Genomic DNA, 22,603 nt, shown 5'->3' with positions numbered 1-22,603 from the left:
CCCAAAAACATGCGCGGTAGGTTGATTGAGGACTCTACATTGCCCGTAGGCGTGAATGTGTGCGCGAATGGTTGACTGTTTCTATGTGCCCTGCGATTGGCTGGTGACCAGTTCGGGGTGTACCCCGCCTCCTGCCCGATGATAGCTGGGATAGGCTCCAGCACGGCCGCCACCCTTGTGAGGATGAAGAGCTACAGACAAGGGATGGATGGATATTTAAACACCAAAATGTTCTTAATTACGGTGCATCTAATCCAATAGACCTTAGTGCTGCCTGGCAAATTGCAGCACAATGTGGTATGACACAGAATGCACACAGTTTTAAATTCAGACTTGCCTGTATACTGTGAAAATCCATAAATAATGACTGCTTAATAATCCATCAGTCTAGTTAGGGAACACTGTAATTCCTAAAGCCCAAAGCTACTTGATGGCAAAATAGCTCATTTTCGAATAGGACAACTTAATTGTTTTTGTCTGTGTTCTGCAGTGACGAGTTAGCAGAGATGCTAACCTCGCTCTCTCACATTTCACTTATTGACCTGCACTAATCAACCTCGCTAATTTGAACAATTATTTTCCAAATTCCTCTTTTGGAGACGATCATTATCCCACTCACTTGTTTTTCCACCAGATTTTTAAAAGGTTAAAGGTGTTTATTTGGTTTTAAATAGTTTTATCTGTGGCTTTTCTTTACTTGTTTTAAACAAATGAAGACTGTGAGATGACACAAGCGATGTCTGACAGTCAATGGAATCCCAACGATGGAATTCCAATGATTACGACTTGTTTGTGTTGCGGCTGGGCATCGTGATGAAACAACCCTGCCGCTAATTATCTCCTCATTGCAAATTAAATGCTTGTTTTTTGGCTTAAAATAAGCTGTGATGGAGGAATAATCAACGCAATTGCTCCGCTGCCGGGTTGCATAGAAATGCTCGTTAATTTTGGGGAATTTTTTGGAAGGATTTAAACTACTTAGGTTGTTGTTTACCCAACTGGAAAGACTGTATAATCCTCATCATAACAAGAATCCTTATTTTATTTATTCAACCCAATATAAGAGGGATTAAATATAAGATTTGTTGGTAGATGCTCTTTCTCAACATGCCAGGTGCAATTTTGACCTGCTTCCAATTGTTTGCTTTCCAATAAGTCAGCGCAAGACCCCTAATTATTTTGGATGATAGTTGATCCAAGATGTTGCGCTGACACCGAAAAAAGTTTCAAACTTCAAGTTGTGACCTGTCCGTGAAAAAAAAATGGAATAGATCACTTTCTTGCTCAGAGCGTACGACTTTTCGGGGTTGGTGTTACAAGTCAGAGTAGCTATTGATTTTGAATGAAATGAAAAAAAAGCTTTGGACAGGAAGTCAGGACCCATCTGCTGAAAGGTTACGAATATACACTCAAAACATTCAGCCCCCAAAGCTTGATTTAGCAACATGATATTTGGTAGCTGTTTTTAACACAAAAAAAGTCTGAAGAAGCCATGCCTGAAAAGACACAGGAAGTCTGCCATGTTGCTTTGAAGCAGCTATTTTAGCCATTTTCTGGAGTCCTTCAAAGACGAACTTGTCGAAATAGATTTTTTTTTTCTGACTGCTACCAAATTTGAAGAACTTGTACTAGACAGAGGGGGGCGCTGAATTGAGACTTTTTATTAAAAATGTCATTGTTTTGATTTCCTCATCTTACATTGTGTGTATGCGTGCATGTAGCATTCTGCAGTTGTCATTGTGAGGGTTTTATTGAAAGATTTGTTGTTGATCCGGCGCTTCATTGTGTCCCACAATGCAAGAAATGAGCCATCACAGAGGAGTTCTTGACTATTTTCTTTTTTCGTTAACCCGCCTTTATGGATCATTTGGGAAATTAAATGAGCTTGAACACTGAATCATGTCAGAAAAAGAAAAAAGAAGACAATTAAGGAGAAGTAAATGGACCATTGATTGGCTTTTTCAATTATTTATTTACATTTGAGCTACTTCTATTAAATGTGTCTGTTGGGTGCTGAAATCTAACCTCAGGTTTTTTGGGCAACGTTTTGACGCGAGCTGCTTGCAGCTCACATTGATTCCACTTATTTTCCTTCAGTGTCCCCAGCCAACCTTAGCAGCAAAACGTAACCAAAATACCAACTGCATTTATTCATCGCTACATTAATTCAAACTAAAATTTACAATCCCAACATGATAACTAATTTGGACATTTTGCTATTTGATGGAGATAAAAATGCTAACGTGGTGTGTTGCACCTGCAGTGTGCAGGGATCAAGACAAGCAAAGTTTGCGATTAGCAGCCAGGCTACGGGCTTCCTTGGAAGGGCAGAAAACCTCTCTGGAGACGAGCCCATTCAGCTGCTGGTGTGTATGCGTGCTGTTATGTGTGTCATCAGCTGGCCTCACTATGAGCGTCTCAGTGGGATGAGCCAAACATCAGTGAAAGCATGTAAACGTTCATGCTTACAGACAGCAAAAAGCATATACCCGTCATGCTTTGCAACCAACCTTGCCGATAGCGGCATTTTGTACTCAACCAAAATAGCAAAATAACAGGGACCGGATGACAACACATGAGGTCATATCCTGATCAAGCTGCCTTTACGCTTTCTGTTCTTAGATTGCTTTGTTGCTGTATGTTACATAACAACTGATTGCATGTGAGCATTTCATTAATTCTCATTTGAATTACAGGACTTGGGGCGTAACATAAAATCCTCATCAATATGCCTACGGCCTTTCTGCGCTCACTTTGCTATCGTTGTAGTTGTTAGCACACTAACTGCTTGCATGTTAGGTTTCGCATACTGTTAGTATATTAGTATTTTAGCAATTCTCTTTTGAAATAGTACCTGACTACAGGGTATAATGTAAAATCCTCATCAAACTGCCTGAGTGATTTTTGTGCTCTACGTAGTTGCTGTCTCGCTATATGTTAGCATGACAACTTCCATGTTAGCATTCATATACTAACTTTTAGCATGTTATTGATGAAATAATAATCCATCCATCCATCCATTTTCTGAGCCGCTTCTCCTCACTAGGGTCGCGGGAGTGCTGGAGCCTATCCCAGCTATCTTCGGGCAGGAGGCGGGGTACACCCTGAACTGGTTGCCAGCCAATCGCAGGGCACACATAAATAAACAACCATTCAGACTCACATTCACACCTACGGGTAATTTAGAGTCTTCAATCAACCTACCGCTCATGTTTTTGGGATATGGGAGGAAACCGGAGTGCCTGCAGAAAGCCCACGCAGGCACGGGGAGAACATGCAAAGTCCACACAGGTGGGGCCGGGGATTGAACCCCGGTCCTCAGAACTGTGAGGCAGACGTTCCAACCAGGTACCAACCGTGCCGCTGAAATAATAATCATTCATTTTATTTATAGGTGCCTTTCTGGGCACTCGAGCGTCACCGTACAAATATAGTAAAAGAAAACAAGTGCTACAATAAAAATAACAATATGAAACATCAATTAAATCAATTAATGTTGATATTTCATGAAATCCTATATGAAATAGTACCTGTGTACAGTGTATGAGGTAAAATCCTCATCAATCTGCCTGAGTGCTTTTGGCCAACTCGTGGCATCGTGTGTGCGCATTTTGTAGCATAAAAACTTTGACTTTGTTTGTGCGTTTGTTGTTGATGTGTTCTGACTGGCCAATCATTTCACATGGCAGCTGCTGCCAGTTTGTCTTTATAATTTATGCATAACCTTTAAAAAATATATATATATTATCTTTTTTTTATTTTTTTTGGGGGGGGGGGATTTGCCCTCACCTAAAGATGGCCTCTGGATGTATTTTATGTATTTATTTTTTTTGGTTTTTTTTTCTTAAAGAAGAGCAAAAACACGCTAAACAGATGGCGAGGCAGACCAGGCGAGAAGTACTGAATTAATCACAACATTTTTAGCATTCATTTGCAGAGCGGACCTTACGTGACAGCCTTTTCAAACAGCAAAATGTGCCTTTCTCGGCTGTGTTTTTTTACGCGTCAACACGCATGGAAACAGCGGCTTTACACAGTTCCCCAAAGGAGAACGGTGGTCCCCCCCGGGGCCCGTTGCTCCAGGACAAAGCATTCATTTTTTAGCTGCAGCCTAGGGGGGGTCACCGCACACACAGACACACACACACACACTCGGAAACTGCTGAAAACATCCTAACAGTTGGTTTGCACCTTCTGTGCTCGGGTGGTTGTGTTGCTAAATGTTAGCATCACGACTGCTTCCAAGTTGGGCCACCATTTTCCAGCCCGTTTGGAGAAAAGTGAAATAGACTTGCTATTTTCACAAATGAATTCTTGATGACTTCTCACCAGAGGGCAAACATTTGTACCTGCCGCTGTTCTCGTTAATGAGCTTTAATTGACTGCGGCCACACACACACACACGCACACAGCTGCCCCCGGGAGTGTCCTCTGGCTCGAGCGACACCCTATATGCAAATGAGCAGCTCCATTATACGCAAATTGCTCACTGCCGTTGCACAGGAAGCTGGTGAGTGATGGCACAGTGGACGTTGGAGGCATGTTGAGTCGTGTCAGTGAGTAAAGTGTCTTTTTTGTGGGCGTTCACCTCAACTGGCAGCGTTGTTGTCCTCGTGGAACCTTCGAGTGTTGTGACTGTGACTATAGCCAAATGTGCATTAATTATACACTCAGTAGCCTAAACCTGTTAATTAAATGAGATGCGTGGCCAGTGCCACGTCAGTTACTACAACGCCCCTGTCGCATATGCCACATCCGCGGCTGTGTCAGCCTGCGGCACGTCTGCTGCCACAAGGCCCGCAGCAATGTGCGCAGGCTCCACATCCGCTTTCAAAATGCCCTCGCAACTTCCGTCGCACCATGTCTGGCGCCACCTCATCTGCCAGTGACACATTTGCCGCCCCACCATCCTGTCGCCAGGTCCACTAGTGCCACATCCGCTGCCACATCTACCCTCGTCACGTTCACCTGCAGGATATCCGCTGCCACAACATCAGCAACCACGTACACAAGTGCAGCGTCTGTTGCGACATCTGCTGCCACGTCCACTAGTTCCACATCTACAAAATCTGTTGCCTTTGCCCCCAGTGCCACATCTGTTGCCAAAGCGTGTGCTTCCATTTCCATCACTATCTGCCACCACTTCCACTTGTGCCACGTGTGCTACGACATCTTCCGCCACGTCTGCAGCAACATGTCTATTGCCACGTCTGCTACCACAAACGTTCCTCTACCATGTACTGTATACCACTGACAAGTGCCACATCTGCCAATGCTTTGTCCGCCATCGGCACATCTGCTGCCACAATGCCACCACACAATGCCGCTACCTCTGCCTGCCTGCACCATGTGCGCCAGCACTATGTCCACCAACACGCAACACCACATCTGTCAACACAAGTTTTCTAGCCTCATATCAGCTGTCAAAATGCCCACTGCCACCTCTGCCACATTTGCCTGCCCCAATTCTTCTGCCACGACACACGCCATCGTGGCTTCTAAGGCCATGCCCACAAGGACCACATCTACTGGCACAATGGCTGCAGCATTATCTGCCACATCCGCCAGTGCCATGTCCAGCACCATAACATCCGCTGCCACATAAGCAAGCATCTACGCCCCAGAGCCACGACCGCCAGCGGTACGTCTGCCAGCGCCATGGTCGCTGTTGTTACGACGACCGCAGTCTGCCAGCACCAAATCTACCACATCCGCTGCCATGAAACATGTATCGCCATGTTCCCTGCCATCGGCACGCCGACCACTCCAGCCACATTTGCCACACGCAAAGTCCATTGGAAAGTCTGCCGCCGTAAAGTCCGCTGCCACAACACCCACTGCTGCCACTAAAGCGGTATTTCTTTAAGCTGTTGAGGTTTACTGTAAAAGTTACACATAAAAACAGAAGACAATTTAACATTGTATATATAAACACCAACATGTACAAATAACTACATAATCGGGTCTGACAAAAGTGTGCTAGCTTACAGATAACATAACAGCTCATGGCGTAAAACTCCAACTTTGGACTGTATATTGTTTATAGCAAGGATGCGAAAGGTGAACTACTATATAGTTGAGGTTCTCTGTATTCCCCAAAATACATTCGGTAACAATAATATATATGCACCTTCACTCTGCTGCTCTTAAGTACAGTATATCACTTGTAATGAACGTCCTGAGCGCAACCAGTGCAAACACTCATCAGTGATCAATGTTGTCGTTGGCCTCTTGACTTCCTCGCGGCCTGGCGAGCATCTGTCGAAGGGCAACGCTTTCCCTCGTGTTCCTGCGCTCGCTCCTGTGCATTCCCCCCCCCCTTTTTTTTCGGCTCATTATAAATATGTATCCGCTCTCCACAAGTAAGACCAGGCGTAAAGACGGTGAATGTGCATGGAGGTTAGGAATATTTATTGACTTATTGAGATGTGTCACGCACTCTTGAAGGGCAACATATGCCTTCACTTCCTCTGTGCCTCAGTGTTTATCTTAGACTGTTTATTCCTCTGTCTCAAAAATTGCATAAATTATAAACCTGTTTCCAACTTAAGAGTTTTGTAGCAACAACTCCAAACCGCTACATTCGCTAGTGTAAATTTGTAACCAGATGAAATTTTTTTTTTATGGTTTTGTATAGTTGATGTACTGTATCTACATTTTTTTTTTTACATTGAGACCCACTACAGGAAAACCATCTAGACACAAAAAGAAGCATCAAATTCATGATGAATAATTCAGTGCGGAAAAAAACTTGTTTATAATGTATAAGATTTATTATGTGAGCTCTTTTGTACTATTGACTGTATATCGTCACAATAATAAGGCATAATACACAACCGTGCTTTGCCACAGTGTGACGTTAATAAATACACTTCTCACTTTGACACATTGATTTTAAATTGGAGTAAAAAGATGTAAACGATTACTCTCGTTTGCTTCCCTTCTCGCTTACATTCTCCTTACTGTTTTTTATTTTTTATAACTCACTGACGGCGCGCCATCCCAGCTCCTATCGTCTCCCCCTCCTCCTCCTCCTCCTCCTCCTCTAAGCTTGTCACACCAAAGTGCAGGAGCAAAATATAAGCACAATAGATCATCCTGACAGTTTAATTTCGTCGTTTGATTATCAGTCAATTTGATAATTATATCATGCAGCCATCCAATTAATGACTTCTATATTTACAATGATCATCAAGTGAGCTCTCTGCGGTGTTGGCAGCGTTCATCAGTGCTGAGATATGAGCACCTCCGGGGAGCTTGACAGTGCGAGCGCCTCCTTGATTGAGATATGAACAAAACCTTTTTTTTTTTTTTTTTTTTTTTTTTAAATGCACTACATACACTGATTTCTGGGGGGTTTGACTGGGGTCAGGAGTGCCTAGCAGCCCTACCCTCCCATCCTCACAGGCCACTCCAGATTTTAATGCAATACACCACTCAGGGGTCACTTATGCACAGGGTAGGGCCAGTGACTGCCAGTTGCGGACCTGGCAGTCATAGTAAAAGGGAGAGGTGGGTTTCCACTAGGCTCATGCCAGTGCTCCTGGGGACGGGCCCCTCTGGCTGGATGGCTGTTCGGGGTGGGGGCTCACCTCTCGTGCCCCGTGGCCGCTCTCCCAGGTGAACCCCTTATCATGCCCCTGTTGGGTCTCCCTATCCGCCCTCCTTTCCACCAAGCGGGGGACACTGTCTCACCCTCTGGCTGGGTGGGGACTGGCTACATTGGCACGCTGGTGGGCGGGGGGCCCCTTGCTATCTTGGAGGTCGGGGGGAGTGTCTTTGGCAGGGCACGTGGGGTGGCGGTGGGGGTTGTTTGATTGCCTGGGAGGGTGCTTTGGGCCCCTGCGACCTCCTTCAGGTGGCCGGTTTTGAGGCACCTCAGTGGGGCTGGTGGACCGCCCTGGGTCCCTCGGTGTGGGTGATGGGCCGCTCTCGGCTGGGTGGGGGGATGGGGGGTTCTTCAGCCCCCGTGGTTCAGGCGCAGCAATTACAGGTCACCTCTGAAGGTTAGGTTAAGAGACGGTGTCAATTCACATTGATACTCACCTCTGGGACTTATTCGCTTGGTGTGGGGACCACTCACTCATTGCGATAAATATGTAAACTTCCTGGGTATCCCCTCACTTGCAATCTATTTCTAAAGATGGTTCGAATTTACATAGCCGCTCCCACCACACTTCAGTTGTACAGCCAGGTCCACTACCTCTGTCCTGCATGCTTCCCCTCCTGTCCTTGTCCTGTGCAGTCCTGTCCTATCTTGTCCTGTCCTTCCTTCACAGGGTGTAGCACTACTGGCACATACAACACTCGAGTCTGATATGTCATTATACTAGGCATATAATGATTGACTTTCCTTGTCTTTATTACAGCTAATGTCCTGTCTTTTGTTGTCTTCTCTTCCTATATTATTTAGTTATATTTCCACTGTCTCTCCCTTTTGTTCATTCTGTCACTCCCATTTAACACTTTGTTCTGTCCGACTGAAATTTTCAGTAAAAATCCATCAGAATACAAAGAACCACAGTAGCAGCTTAACAACTTCACTGTGGCACAGTAAAACTGTTCCGGCATAAAAGGCATACAGCTCCTTCTTTCTGTTTGATCTAACAGCCGAACAGGGCAAAAAAAAACATTTTGTGTGTGCTTCTTCTGATCCGATCTCACACAATGAAACGTGTGTTTCGTGCCTTATCCCTTCCTCTCCGCAACAAAGTGAACCCAGCGCAAACAAGATGACTTTTGCTGGGGATCAGTCTGATCCAATCGGGACACTTTCACGTCGGGCCTCCCATCTGGAGTGTGTTTACATGGTCGCCGTAATCGCTCAACATGAGCTGAGATTTAACACACAAGCGTTTACAAAGATAACAATTATTAGAGTTGAATGGTGAAAACCCGATTCTCGAAAATGTACATGCTTGGCAATTTAACATCATCTAGATCCAACAATTCTTGAATGAGAAGACTTGATTATTTCTTGTTGCCACTAAGTGATGCAGTGAGGCTTATGGGAAAGTGATGTGTGGATTTCCTCAGGATGGAACTCTCTCCTCATACTGAGCACTTTTGCTCAAGACCAGAGCTCGGGAAGCTGAGTTACAAGAATTTTGTGTATCATGGGGAATTATCAAACTTTTGCGGCCCATCTATCTAGTATACCCGGTTGAATATTGATAGCAATGGTATGAATTCCCAAGAAGGAGTAGGTAAAAATAGCCAAAATCCACGAAAAGTGACACATCAGACTAACTATTGATTTTGGGTCACTACTGATTTCCATGCGTTCTGTAACGATGAACGTGTGCCGGATTTCGTGTCAATCGGATGCACTGATGGGAAGGGTTCTTGTTTCATGGTGAATCATCAAACTTTACTGCCATGATCTGTCCAAACCCTATGATGAAAACTCACAACCTTCACATAAAAGCATAGTCCATCTGTCTAATACAGCTGGTTAACATTTCTTGGTGTTTGGGTTTGATTCCCTGTGTAGTTTGTTCTAGTACAACCTCTGGAAACAGGTAAAATCCCCTAATTACGTCACCTTCAAACCCAAATTTCCCACTTCCTATTCTCCTCCGTAATAGTAGCCATTACGTGTTTTAACTGCCTGTTACGTGCTGTGCTGTCATGTTCTTACCATGAGGGAGGTTAGTGTTATCTTTAGTGACCATCTGTCACTTTCACTGTGTGTGAAGCTCATTTGTGAGTTAGGTGTTGACTATTGCTTGCTTAAATAACGTGCCTCTTCCTCAAACAAGCTGAAGTGTGTCTGACCATTTCCCGTGTGACTCAACATCACCACAATCTTCACCCACATCACATAATTGTTCCTGCATTTGGCGATTATCATTTTATGGTAAGTTTTGAACAATAGTCAAGGAAACATTACGTTTTTTGCAGGCATCATAAAATCATGTGGAGGGCCGGCTCTGGCCTGCGGGCGTTGAGTTTGACACACATGGAATCTTATTAGATTTTTGCACATCCTTTCATAATGAACACGCATGCTGGATTACGCATCAATCAGAGACACTAATGACCCTAACATTCTTTTGTCTTCATTGCAGATGATGTGCCTCCGTACTTCAAAACGGAGCCGGTGCGAAGTCAGCTGCACTTGGAGCGCAACCGGCTGGTGCTGACCTGCATGGCCGAGGGCAGCTGGCCTCTGGAGTTCAAGTGGATCCACAACAGCACCGAGTTGACCCGCTTCTCTCTGGAGTACAGGTGAGCAATCAAGCTGGTTTATTGATTGATTTAAAAACAAAAGGCTGTATTAAAAATGTCTCACAGATCAGTAAGGGCCAGTTTCACTGAGAGACATAAAATTCATGAGTAGACCCACAGAGAAGTCTCCAGAACTTATACCTCATGAGACACAGGAACGCTGCCATTTTGGTTTGAAGCGGCCATTTTAGTGACAATTCCAGGGGTGCATCGTGTTTTATTTGCAACCCTCATCGCTCCTCATTTTTGGACTACAGTTTTGTCCTACTTTGTCACAGTTCTCACGGCTACAATTTAGCCGTAGAAGGCTGTAACTCAGCAACAGATACCATGATAGACCTTAAAACAATGTTGCAAATTTGAATACAGAGGGAAAAAATGGCCAGAATTCCACGCCGCATTATGCTTTGGGCAAAAGGGGCTGCCGTGGCTACTGGGAACATAATGTAAACTGCATTATATTGTAGTGTAGTCTCTAGTTTTTGTTATTGTATGTCGCTATCGAGTGGTGGTGAAGTTCGATTATTCTCCATAAAACATAAAACTCTAATAAGATTTTTTGGGGGAAAGTTCATCCTCTGAAGCCAGTTTCAAAGAACTACATAACAGGTGTCAAGCGCAAGGCCCGGGGGCCAAATCAAGCGCGCTAAATCATTTGTGTCAAATTCCATGAATCTGTACCAAAATTTCAACTTGTCATATGTAATAAATAAACACACTGTTCGACATTAAAGGGCGATGGGATCCAACAGCCTACCTCGGCAATATCTTGTGTATTTCATGAGGAACGACTGCGCAAGTGAGACATTCAACAAGTCAATGGGAAAAACATCGATACACCTCGAACCGGAAGTTGCGTCATAAAATGAGAAAACCAGGTATAAACAAATACATTTTACTCATCATTAACTGTACACTACTTATCCTACTCTATCGATCTAATCTAAAAATAGATAAACTGGTACATATAATTTGTAATATTATCATTCTGAAAATGGATGGATGGACTATTGTCCTCTTCAAGATAACTCAGCAGCAATGGGGTCAATGGGGTCTATTGACTAGCTGTCACTGAATACTAGTGCTAGTATTTCTAGTACTAGTACTTCATAGCGAGGCGATGAAACATTTATATACTGTACTTTCACAGTCATCACGGCCCTCTGTACCAATAATGTGGCTCGCAACAAAAATGAGTTTGACACCCCTGAGCTGCATGATATTTGGTAGGCTCGTCTATTATGAGTAGACCCGCAAAAAAATAGCATGCTCGAAAAGACACAGGAACTCTGCCACTCTACTTTAAACTTGTTATTTTAGGGTCATTTGATGACAAAGTTTAATTAATTTAGTGCACTGTAATGCATCATTTTATACAACATAATGACATTTGCTTTGAATCACTTTTTTTTTGCACTTTTACAGTATATATTTTAGAATTAGAATAGAGTAGCCAAATATTGTACTCAAGTCAAACTACTGTTACTTTAGAATATGACTCAAGTAAAAGTAAAAAGTAGTCATCCAAATATTTACTTGAGTAAAAGTAAGAAAGTACTCAATGAAAAAAACTACTCAAGTAAAGAGTAACTTGTGAGAAACTTCAGATTTTTTTTAAAAATCAGAACGTGAACATCAAATAAAATTAAAAAAATAATAATACATGAGTCGACACACATCTGCCACCAGAATCAGCACCTCCAAATTATTGTATTATTATGTATCGGTCCGTTGTGGTAAAGAAGGAGCTAAGCCGAAAGGCGAAGCTCTCGATTTACTGGTCGATCTACGTTCCTACCCTCACCTATGGTCACGAGCTGTGGGTCGTGACCGAAAGAACAAGATCCTGGATACAAGCGGCCGAAATGAGTTTCCTCCGCAGGGAGTCCGGGCTCTCCCTTAGAGATAGGGTGAGAAGCTCGGTCATCCGGGAGGATCTCAGAGTAGAGCCGCTGCTCCTCCACATCGAGAGGAGTCAGATGAGGTGGCTGTGGCATCTGATTCGGATCACTCCTGGACGCCTCCCCGGTGAGGTGTTCCGGGCACGTCCCATCGGGAGGAGACCCCGGGGACGACTCAGGACACGCTGGAGAGACTACATCCTTCGGCTGGCCTGGAAACGCCTCGGGATCCCCCGGAAGAGCTGGATGAAGTGGCTGGGGAGAGGGAAGTCTGGGCGTCCCTGCTAAAGCTACTGGCCCCGCGACCTGACCTCGGATAAGCGGTAGAAAATGGATGGATGGATAGTGTCCAACCTGCCATACATGCCTCTTGTTTGGCCTTTGCCACCTCTACCTTTGCCCTGTGTCGCATCTCATCTATATTCCTTTCGCCTCTCCTCTCAATGTCCCACTTCTTCTTAGCTAACCTTTTTCCTTGTATGATTTCATGTACTGTGATGTTCCACCACCAAGTCTCCTTCTCTCCTTTCCTGCCAGAAGATACACCAAGTACTCTCCTGCCTGCCTCTCTGATCCCCTTGGCTGCAGTGGTCCAGTCTTCTGGAAGCTCCTCCTGTCCAGTGTTCACTACAGCCATTTCCATCCTTTCTGCAAAGTCTACTGCCATCTGTACCTCCAAGTTCCTTTCCTGGATGCCATACTTATCCATCACTTCTTCATCACCCCCATTTCCTTCACCAACATGTCCATTACAATCTGCACCAATCACGACTCTCTCTCTGTCTGGGATGCTCAGAACTACTTCGTCTAGCGCCTTCCAGAATTTCTCTTTCACCTCGAGGTCACATCCTACCTGTGGGGCATAGCCACAAATCACATTATACACAACACCCTCAATTTCAAGTTTCAGCCTCATCACTCGATCTGATACTCTTTTCACCTCCAAGACATTCTTAGTCAACTCTTCTTTTAAAATAACCCAACTTCATTTCTCTTCCCATCTACACCATGGTAAAGTAATTTAAACCCTGCCCCTAAACTTCAAGCCTTACTGCCTTTCCACCTGGTCTTCTGGACACACAATATATCACCCTTTCTCCTAACCATCATGTCAACCAAGTCCCGAGATTTTCCTGTCATAGTCCCAACATTCAAAGTCCCCACATTCAGTTCTAGGCTCTGTGCTTTCCTCTTCTCTTTCTGCCGAAGAACCCGCTTTCCACCTCTTCTTCTTCTTTGACTTCGACCCACAGTAGCTGAATTTCCAACGGCGCCCTGCAGGTTGACGCCGCCGGTGGCGGACGTTGTTAACCCGGGCCACGACCGATCCGGTATGGAATTCTTTGGATGAACGCTCATATTTGTTTGGCAAAGTTTTAAGCCGGATGCCCTTCCTGACGCAACCCTCTGCATTTATCCGGGATTGGCACCGGCCTACAGTTTGCACTGGTTTGTGCCCCCCATAGGGCTGCATTGTCTAAAAAGCTAGAGAATACTTTTGAAGATACTCAGTATACAGTACACAAGTATAGACAGTAAATGAACAAGTCATTTAAATAGACACATTGCTCCATCTTGTAATCGGATCGGTGATCGTTTAGCGTTTTTTTTTAAACTCGCTGATCGGCCCCAAAAATCCTGATCGTGTAAAGCCTAATATATTGAAATGAAGATGAAGCTTATACATAGATACACGACAATAAGAGCTATTGCTGCTTGTGCTTTTGCCCGTGTTCCTCTTTTGCGTCTCTGCTTTGCCCTCCTGACACCTTCATCATTCTCTAACATGGCATGCTAAATGTGTGTGTATCTTTGTGTATGTGTTTGTGTGTGAGAGGTTGTAGGGGGTGGCAGATAAAGCGTCTTTAACGGCAACCGGCAACTGGAAGATTGTTATCATGCAGTGGCACAGCCTTATCTCACTAAGCCGTGTGTGTGTATATACGCTGCATGTTTGTGTTTGTATATATGTGTGTGTGTTTGCGCTACACACATACAAACACACACACACACACAGTGCTGATCATACAGTATATGTGAGGAAAAAGAGGATGCCAGCCCTGGCGAGTTGATGATGTCTTGCAGATCTCCAGAGCTTGATAAGAGCAGAGTGACACGCGAGTGTGAGAAGAAGTGGTCAGAGTGTACTCGAGAGGGTTAGCGCACAACACACTCGTTACACTGTCTTGTGAGGATGAGTCATACAGCAGGATGTCTAGAAGGAGAAAGAGATAATAATGTAATGGTGAAGCAGCGTGTGGCATTTTTTATGGCCGGTTCCAAGCAACTGCAAGAAATAATGTTTCTTAGTGTTATTGTAACTTTTATGAATTAGATCAAGGTGTATGTTGCCAAAATTTTCAGCCAGCGAGCACTCGCATGAGTAGTCAGGTACCGCAACAGGAAGTGAGTGTGATCTGTCACTCAGTATTGTCGGTAGTGCACTTGTTATGTAGCAGATGAAAGTTGGCTGATAGAACTTTTCCCTTTTTTATTTTTTGGGTGCTATCCTTTGATCCATATTTCAAACTGCTCAGTCCCAAATTCATGCAATGGCGGCCTTTTCAAGTCAGGGGGGAGAGCAACAGCAAAAAGCAGTACTTTTTTTTTTTTAATAGTGTCTGACTGCTGCTGTGGGTCGTGAGTGCTGAGAGCTGCTTTAAATACTGACAGCATGTGAGTCAATCAGCTAATCAATACGACCAGGTTGCATCTCTACTCTTTGTAGTAGGTGCAGTGGAATTGTTTTGGTCTGAATTTTGCACTGTTTTCTGTAATAAACACTAAGAGTGTTATTGTCCTACTTATGCTAGGTTTACATTACATTATTAGCCCCGTTTGCCTGAAACAATGCACCATGACATTTGGCTTTTTTGTTTTGTTTTCAAGTGTAGATTTTCTCACGATATATCACGGTATCCATGACAGGCCCTAGGAAGGAAGGAGCTGCTGAATACCAGAGGCTTAAAGGTGCAGTCTCCTTCAGTCTCCGCAGTCTCCCATAAATCCCATAAAGTTGCTATCACATTCTGATTAAGAGCTGACTGTTTTCACATTCTGTCAAGGCTTGATACAAATTAAGCGTGGACACCGGACTGGCCGTAAACAGTCACACGAGCTGTGCTCAAATGCAACGAAATGGCTACCATACAGCCTAGCTTGTGACGAGAACCCTGACAAAACGGGACAAAACACTCTCCAAACGTGGAAATAACTGATCACCTCGGATATTTGTTATGGCCTACTACTGTATGTACGCTTATACTTTGTCGCATTCACCCGGTTTTACAACGACCAAATAGTTTTCTCATCCGCACGGTGACTGCAGTGGCAATCTTTTGGACAGTTTAAAAATCTGGCCCGGCATTCACGGCAATCAAGGCATGTCACGTTTACTCATGCCGTGCCCCAGCGTTGTCTCATGTCCATCACGTTTTGTCTACGGTGGCCTGAAACATGATTGCCGTGGCCGCTGGGAATAAAATGTTAATGTAGCATTATAATAAAGATCAGCCTCCTCAAGATCACAAAGGTACAATTGTTACTTAGACAAAAGTGTACAAAAGTCACCTTTGCTAATGAGCCACATGCTGCTTCATACATAATACAGTATAAAAGGTCTTTTAACTAGCATTGTAGCCTCTTTCACATCGTCTGACTAACTAGCCGCTGTCACAGTTATGCTAAACATGAGCCTCCTAGAGGTCACAAACATCCAACTGATACATGTAACTTACCGTACAAAAGTAATCTTTGGCGATGAGCCACATGCTGCTTCACCATGACTATCTGATCAGCTGTAGCACAATGAGGAAGCTGGGGTGGGAGAATGTCACAGAATCTAATCAATGCAGAGGCAAAATGAAATTGCGTGACGTTGAAGATGTGACAGTACCTCAGACTTGGACTTCTTATCGGCAAGACGTACACACCCTCCCTTCCTGCCGCCGCCATCTACTTTTTGAAACGTGTAAATTAGTTTTGCCCGGCAGTACAATCGCAACAAAAAGGCAAACCTTCATTTTTTTTTTTTTACCCTGCCAACTGAGTGGGAATAAGCGTGGAAATTGCGACTGACACTTTGACCACGCTCGTAATAGAGCGTCGCTTGCCGTTTGATTGATCCGTGCCGAATAAATCAAACGTTGTGCGGCGATAGATTTGTCAGCAACATATTACCAAAAAGCAGTCTCCTCTTACTCAAACCCATCTAACTTCTGTTGCGAATATTTTGCAGATGTTATAATTTCATGGCTCCTCCGATCAAATTAAATTGAGCACAATATTTTATATATATATATATATATATATATATATATATATATATATATATATATATACAAGCAATTACGCGGCTAGAGAAACGTGATAGCTTGGAGCGTAACGCCAGATGAAGGACAAAAATTAGGTCTTTTGCATTACATCAGGCTGAGAGAGAAACCAATTTATTTAGAACATCGGACTCAAGATGAATAAATTTTCATCTTTTGTTGCATTCATTTTGTACTTAAGCTAAATAGAAATTGTATTGAATTATACACAGTTTTTATTGCATTCTTTATTTTGTTGGGGTTTTTTTTTTGTATTTACTGTATATAACTACATACCCATTAGGTAGTAGTCTTGTTTTAAAATGTATTTAATTCATTGTTGATCATTGTATTTAGTATACATTACAAAATATACGTTAGATTGCAGGCTATTGAATTTGATTTTAATTTACAGTGGTGCTTTGAGATAATTGATCTTTTCCCATTCAAATTGATGGAAATTCCATTAATTTGTTACAACCTTCCCCCCCAAAAAACAATTGCTGTTATCTCTATTTTAATGAGGAAACAGCACTTCATAATATTGCATTTTGTAAACACATACAGTAATAACATAATGAAATAGAATTGAACAGTTTTTGTCTCACTGTATCAATTGAATCGCCATTGTGCTTCTCTTTCTGGTTTTACCCCCTTTGGTCACTTTGGGGCAGTATAAGACAGATAGACGGATATTACTGTTCATTGACACTGCTCAACTCCTCTCAGCTAATCGGTACAACAGTAATATTAGTCATTTCTCGCAGAAGAATGTATGACTGTGAGCACTGCTATTGTCTATCTACTACTGTTGCTGCACCATTTGTGTGCAATCCATTGCTGAAAGGTTATAGCACCGCAACATAAATGCTATTTAAACGTTCCCATTAAGCTAGCGAACTGAAAGGGTCAGCTATTTGGTTGTTTAAATACAGGTGGTGTAAATCACTGTGTTTTGTTTACTTTGATTTGACTTTGAACTTCAGCTAGAAGTAACAATAAAGTGTGAAGCCCCATTCAGTATTTGCTGCTTAATGTGAGGTGAATTGTGAGGTGAGATGAGTTGATTTCACTGTCACCATACAGCAACAGATGATTAGCGTTTCAAAATGTGCCAAATGTATGACAATTTGCATTTTGCTCGCTTTCAAAATACAAAAAGACAGCATGTCTTTTCTTGTATTTACATGTTTGGTCATCACCAGAGAACATACAAACTACACACAAGAAGGTCGGTGTCTGAATTTGAAGTACAAACCCACAACCTTAGAACTGTGAGGAGGCTGTAATAACCGGTGTAATAACCACTGGTCCAGCGTGCTGCCTTCCGCACAATGTCCTATCATGCATTTTAAAATTTACCAAATGCTTTCAAAATTGTCAAATACACCATGTGTTGGCTTTGTGTTTCTTGATGTCACTAGATGCAAGATAATTGTTATTGTACTTGCATTTTGCTTTCCGTCTCATGCATCCATCCATCCATTTTCTGAGCCGCTTCTCCTCACTAGGGTCGCGGGCGTGCTGGAGCCTATCCCAGCTGTCATCGGGCAGGAGGCGGGGTACACCCTGAACTGGTTGCCAGCCATTCGCAGGGCACATACAAACAAACAACCATTCGCACTCACAGTCACAGTCACACCTATGGGCAATTTAGAGTCTCCAATTAATGCATGTTTTTGGGATGTGGGAGGAAACCGGAGTGCCCGGAGAAAACCCACGCAGGCACGGGGAGAACATGTAAACTCCACACAGGCGGGGCCGGGGATTGAACCCGGGTCCTCAGAACTGTGAGGCTGACGCTCTAACCAGTCTTCCACCGTGCCGCCCCATGTCATGCATGATCAATAATTCCAGATTTTGCCAGATGTAGTACAATTTGGGATTGCTGACTTTCAAAAAATCTTCCGACACGATGTCGTTTCTTTGTGCATCTCGTCACCACCAGATTAGATATTTTGGTCTGCATGCAATGTGCGATTAAAGATTCTATTACGTCACCAAATTCATGACAATTTGCATTTTGCTAGCTCTCAACATGATCAAAAACACCATGAATAAGATGTCTATGTGCAAACCCGAAGTTAAGAGCGAACGGATGCCTTGTGATGTATTCTATGTTGTGGCTGAGGCGCACAGCAAATGGGATGCTCTTAGCGATCGAAGGGAATCCATTAAGGTCGCCCGGCCAAAGAGATACTGGCTGGTCTCAGACCCCCACCCCCTTGCGAGACCCCACCCCCATCACCTTGTATCCACCATGAAGTGATTCAAGCTCACGTACGTGTGTGGAGGGCAAGTTTTTCCCGCCACTAATTGGATGTTGCTGGCCACTCCGCGCCCTCCTTAAAGAGAGGCCACCGCTCGTCTCATTTAACAAGCCGCAATAACACAATCAATGTGACTGCACTGGAAACAAATAAATAAATCGACTTTAAAAATAACAACTTTTACACAGCCTTTTTTTTATATTAAAATGTTGGGCAAAATTGAGGCGCTACAGCTCAAAAGGTAAGGCCTTGGAGAGCTTTGAAGAGAGCACACACACACAAAAAGCATTTTTTTCTTTAAATTCAATGAACGTTCATGCGAGTATTCAACACAGCTCAACATTGATGGTGCTTTCTGCAACTACTTTTGAGTACCTGCAAGTGCACTGCGTAAGATGGCTGCAATTCCCCAATGTTGAATTCCATGTCGTTGTAAAACCCTCTGAATTGAAGCCACCGTTTCGCCTCGGGAGCTGGGAAATTTGCAGGTCACCTTTGTGGGTCCTTTTCACACAGAAAAAGAAGGCTTTGATGGGCAGTGTGAACGGGACCATGCTCAGTTCCCAAGTTGAACCCTTGCTGCCATCTTTATGGGCTGCACAGTAAAGGCAATGTTTGAAGCCATATTCTTAACTGTCATTTATGTGTAAAAATAGGTTTACATACACTGTAATGGACATTTACAGTAACTTTAAACAGTTGTAGTTTTGTGATAAAGATGCGGCTAAATGTTTCATATAAATGGGGGTATCTATAATTTGTGAATACAAATCAAAGAAAATTATATCTAAAATGTTACCCGTTGTTGTTGACATTGTCACGGAAATTTGCAGTAACTCTAAACAATTGTATGTTTGTATCAGTAGGCGCTTCAATGTTTAGTATAAATGTTATTACTGCAAATAATGGATACAATTGAAAGGAAATTGTCATTAAGAAGTTACCCATTGTGGGCATTTACCAGACATTTGCAGTGACTATCAACAATTTTATGTTTTTGATCACAAAGCGGCTCCATCATGTTTTATAAAAATTGGCTTTATGTAACTAATACTAACCACAAAATAAACACAGGGAATGTACTACAAAAGGTCTTTGAGCAACAGGACAGCTGCTGTCACACTCTTCTAATTCCTAAGGCTTCTCTTGATCACAGAAATACAATTTTTTACAGCTGCTTTGAACAGAACACTTAAAAAAAAAAAGAAAAAAAGAAAACCTTGGTCAATGACCCACATGCTCAAATATAGACACGGTCTTCTTGCTTACACGACAGCTGCTGTCACACATGCAATGAGCATAACTTCCTTGGATAATGAGCTACATGCTGCTTCACCTGATTATCTGAACACTTGTAGCAGCCTGTTTCTGGTAAAGTCCCATGACAGTAGCCAAGGTACATGAAGACGTACAGTATAGTAATGACAATGCCAATTCAATGAAATGTCTTCTGTGCAGCATTCTCGCTATTGTCCACTTGCATCCTTTTTCCATCCCTCCATCCATCATTGTTCCATCACTTCCACACCTCGGTCCTCCTTCACACATCCTCTCATCACGGCTTCTGAGTGGGGACTAATTAGCGGGGACGTGACGGAGTGCACCGAGCGCCGGAACATCGATCAATCTCTGTCCTGCGCCGTCATCTCCCACTGACTGGACCCCATCACCTGCCCTCGCCCTCCATCTTCCGTTCCCACCTCCCGCCGATCCCGCCACCTGCCGCCGATTGCCAAAGGTTAATTGTATTCATTATAGGGAAGTGAGCGACCGCGTCTGAAGTCACCCTGAAAAGATGAAGTGGAACCCGCCCTTGGCGAGGTTAAACTCAAATCTCTTGATGACGTGTCTCATCATCTAACGTTTGGTCCAAATGTCCGATGACCTGTACCCACAGCCCAAAATTATCCTAAATTGCAGGCACATTTCAAGCATGTCTTTTTGAGCTTTTTCTGTCGTTCTACTCATGATTGACATGCCTAAACAAATGTCATGTTGCTCAGTCAAACCAGCTTCGTGAGCTGCATTTTCAAAAAAATCATCTTGAGGTTAGGAGAGTTTCAAGGTTTTTATCAAATTTTTCCACCATGCTCCGCCCAAATAAATGAACGAAAACTCAAATGATTTACAATTTAGCATCACCCATTTGTCTAATACGCATTCAATTTTGGTAGCAATTAGACAAAATCTGTAGGACTGTCTTTTCAAGCTGCTTAGCTTATTGAGACTTTTTTTTGGGGGGGCGGGGGGGGATCTACTCATGATTGACGCCTACAAATTGTCATGTTTCAATGTTAAAATGCCATTTTGAGGCTATTAGAGTTTTACTGCGTAGGTATTTCAAATTTTTTCCTAGCTAAACATGATCCTAAAATTGATGCTTGAAAGCAAAATACCTGACTTCCTGTGTCTTATCAAGAATGAGTCATTTTTGTGGTCTACCCCAGATAGACATGCCTGGCAAATGTCATGTTGCTAAGTGAAACTGGCTTAGATGGGCTAAATTGTCAAAACAAGTCTTAAAATGAGCAAATGAATTTTGCAGCGTCTACTGTACATTTTTCGAATTTGGCAGAAATCGGACAAAATCTGTAGGACAAATAGTCTTTGGAAAATATCTGGAAATTGCCAAAATGACCTTGAAATGGACAAATCTACTTCAAAACAAACTGGCTGACTACCTGTCTTTCAGAATATCATATTTCATGTCTCAGCGAAACTGGCTTTGAGGGATGTATTTTTTTTTAAATGAGTTTATTAGTGTTAAACTTTAAACAAATTTTGCCACCATGGTCTGACCCCCACCGCCCCACCACACACACACACACACACGCAAAAATAATTAAAAGCAACATGTTTTTCGGGCATGAGTTCTTGAGAATGTGTAGCTCTTCTCATGATAGACATGCCTCCCAAATTTCATGCGGCTAACAAAGTGCAACTTACTTGGAGGCGGAATTTTCAAAAAATCCTCTTGTGGTTATTTAACTTTTGAGTTTTATGGAGAGTCATCAAAATACAACTTGTTCTTTGAAGGACCCATGGAAATGTACAAAAGTTACCCTAAAACGGCAGACTTCTTGTATCTTTCCGTTTTCTGTATCTCAATACTTTAGTGCATCACATATATCCCAGCTGGTACACACACTTTCCTGCCTGTCCGGTAACTTTTAATTGGTCTTTCAAATGCAAGCAATCACTCTTGCGCTAGCGTCTTCATTGTACAGACGCTTTGCCATCATCATCACCATGCTGGAAGGTGGGAAGATGATGAGCACACTGCGCGGTGACAACTTTTTCACCTCCTTTTTTTTTTCTTGACAAAACGCGTTGCGCTAGACTGACTCCCAATTAAAACACATATGACGACTCCCTCGCGGCTAATTCGGCGGCAGACTGTTTGCGTGACCTCCATACCAGCCTGCTTTTATCCGACCCGAGCCACACTCCATTAACAATTTACAACGTTTTGACGCTTGCCTCCCTCCAATTAACCGCTTAAATAAGAGAAATTCTGTAACCTCCACACGGCTGAGCTCCCCTCCAGGCGGCGGCGCATTTGGGTGTATTAGGCTTGTATGAAAGCCAAAGACATCATTGATTACCAGCGTGAATGTGCATGTAAGAGTGGATGTAACGCTGCATCCGTAGCCAAGGTCAACTACTGTACTCTTAAAAGCTTGTGTGCGTATTTGCATAAATGACATTTTAATGCAGGTGTCAATTTTCTGTGTCTTGTGTGTGTGTCTTGAAGAAGGAGGGTGGCGGGGGGTGCTCACCGTGGTACCCTCCAGAGCTTCATTATCATTGGAGTAAACAGCAGTTAAGCTCTGCTGTCCTCTGCGCCCTTGCTCATCCATTAGATGGTCTTAAGTGTGTGTTTGTGTTTACG

At 43.3% G+C, this 22,603-nt stretch overlaps 1 protein-coding gene across 6 annotated transcripts in view; it reads left to right on the top strand.

Moving 5' to 3' along the window:
* sdk2b (sidekick cell adhesion molecule 2b) overlaps positions 1-22,603 on the top strand; it is a 237,988-nt gene that overhangs the window by 152,285 nt on the left and 63,100 nt on the right. For all 6 annotated transcript variants that reach the window (XM_061755556.1, XM_061755553.1, XM_061755555.1 and 3 more), the window contains exon 2: positions 10,071-10,230. In XM_061755556.1, the coding sequence (XP_061611540.1) occupies positions 10,071-10,230 (160 nt within the window). The remainder of the gene's footprint in view (positions 1-10,070; positions 10,231-22,603) is intronic.

This window comes from Phyllopteryx taeniolatus, chromosome 19 (genome assembly GCF_024500385.1).
Source record: "Phyllopteryx taeniolatus isolate TA_2022b chromosome 19, UOR_Ptae_1.2, whole genome shotgun sequence".
Lineage (NCBI taxonomy): Eukaryota > Metazoa > Chordata > Actinopteri > Syngnathiformes > Syngnathidae > Phyllopteryx > Phyllopteryx taeniolatus.
This window is presented reverse-complemented; position numbering and strand designations above follow the sequence as displayed.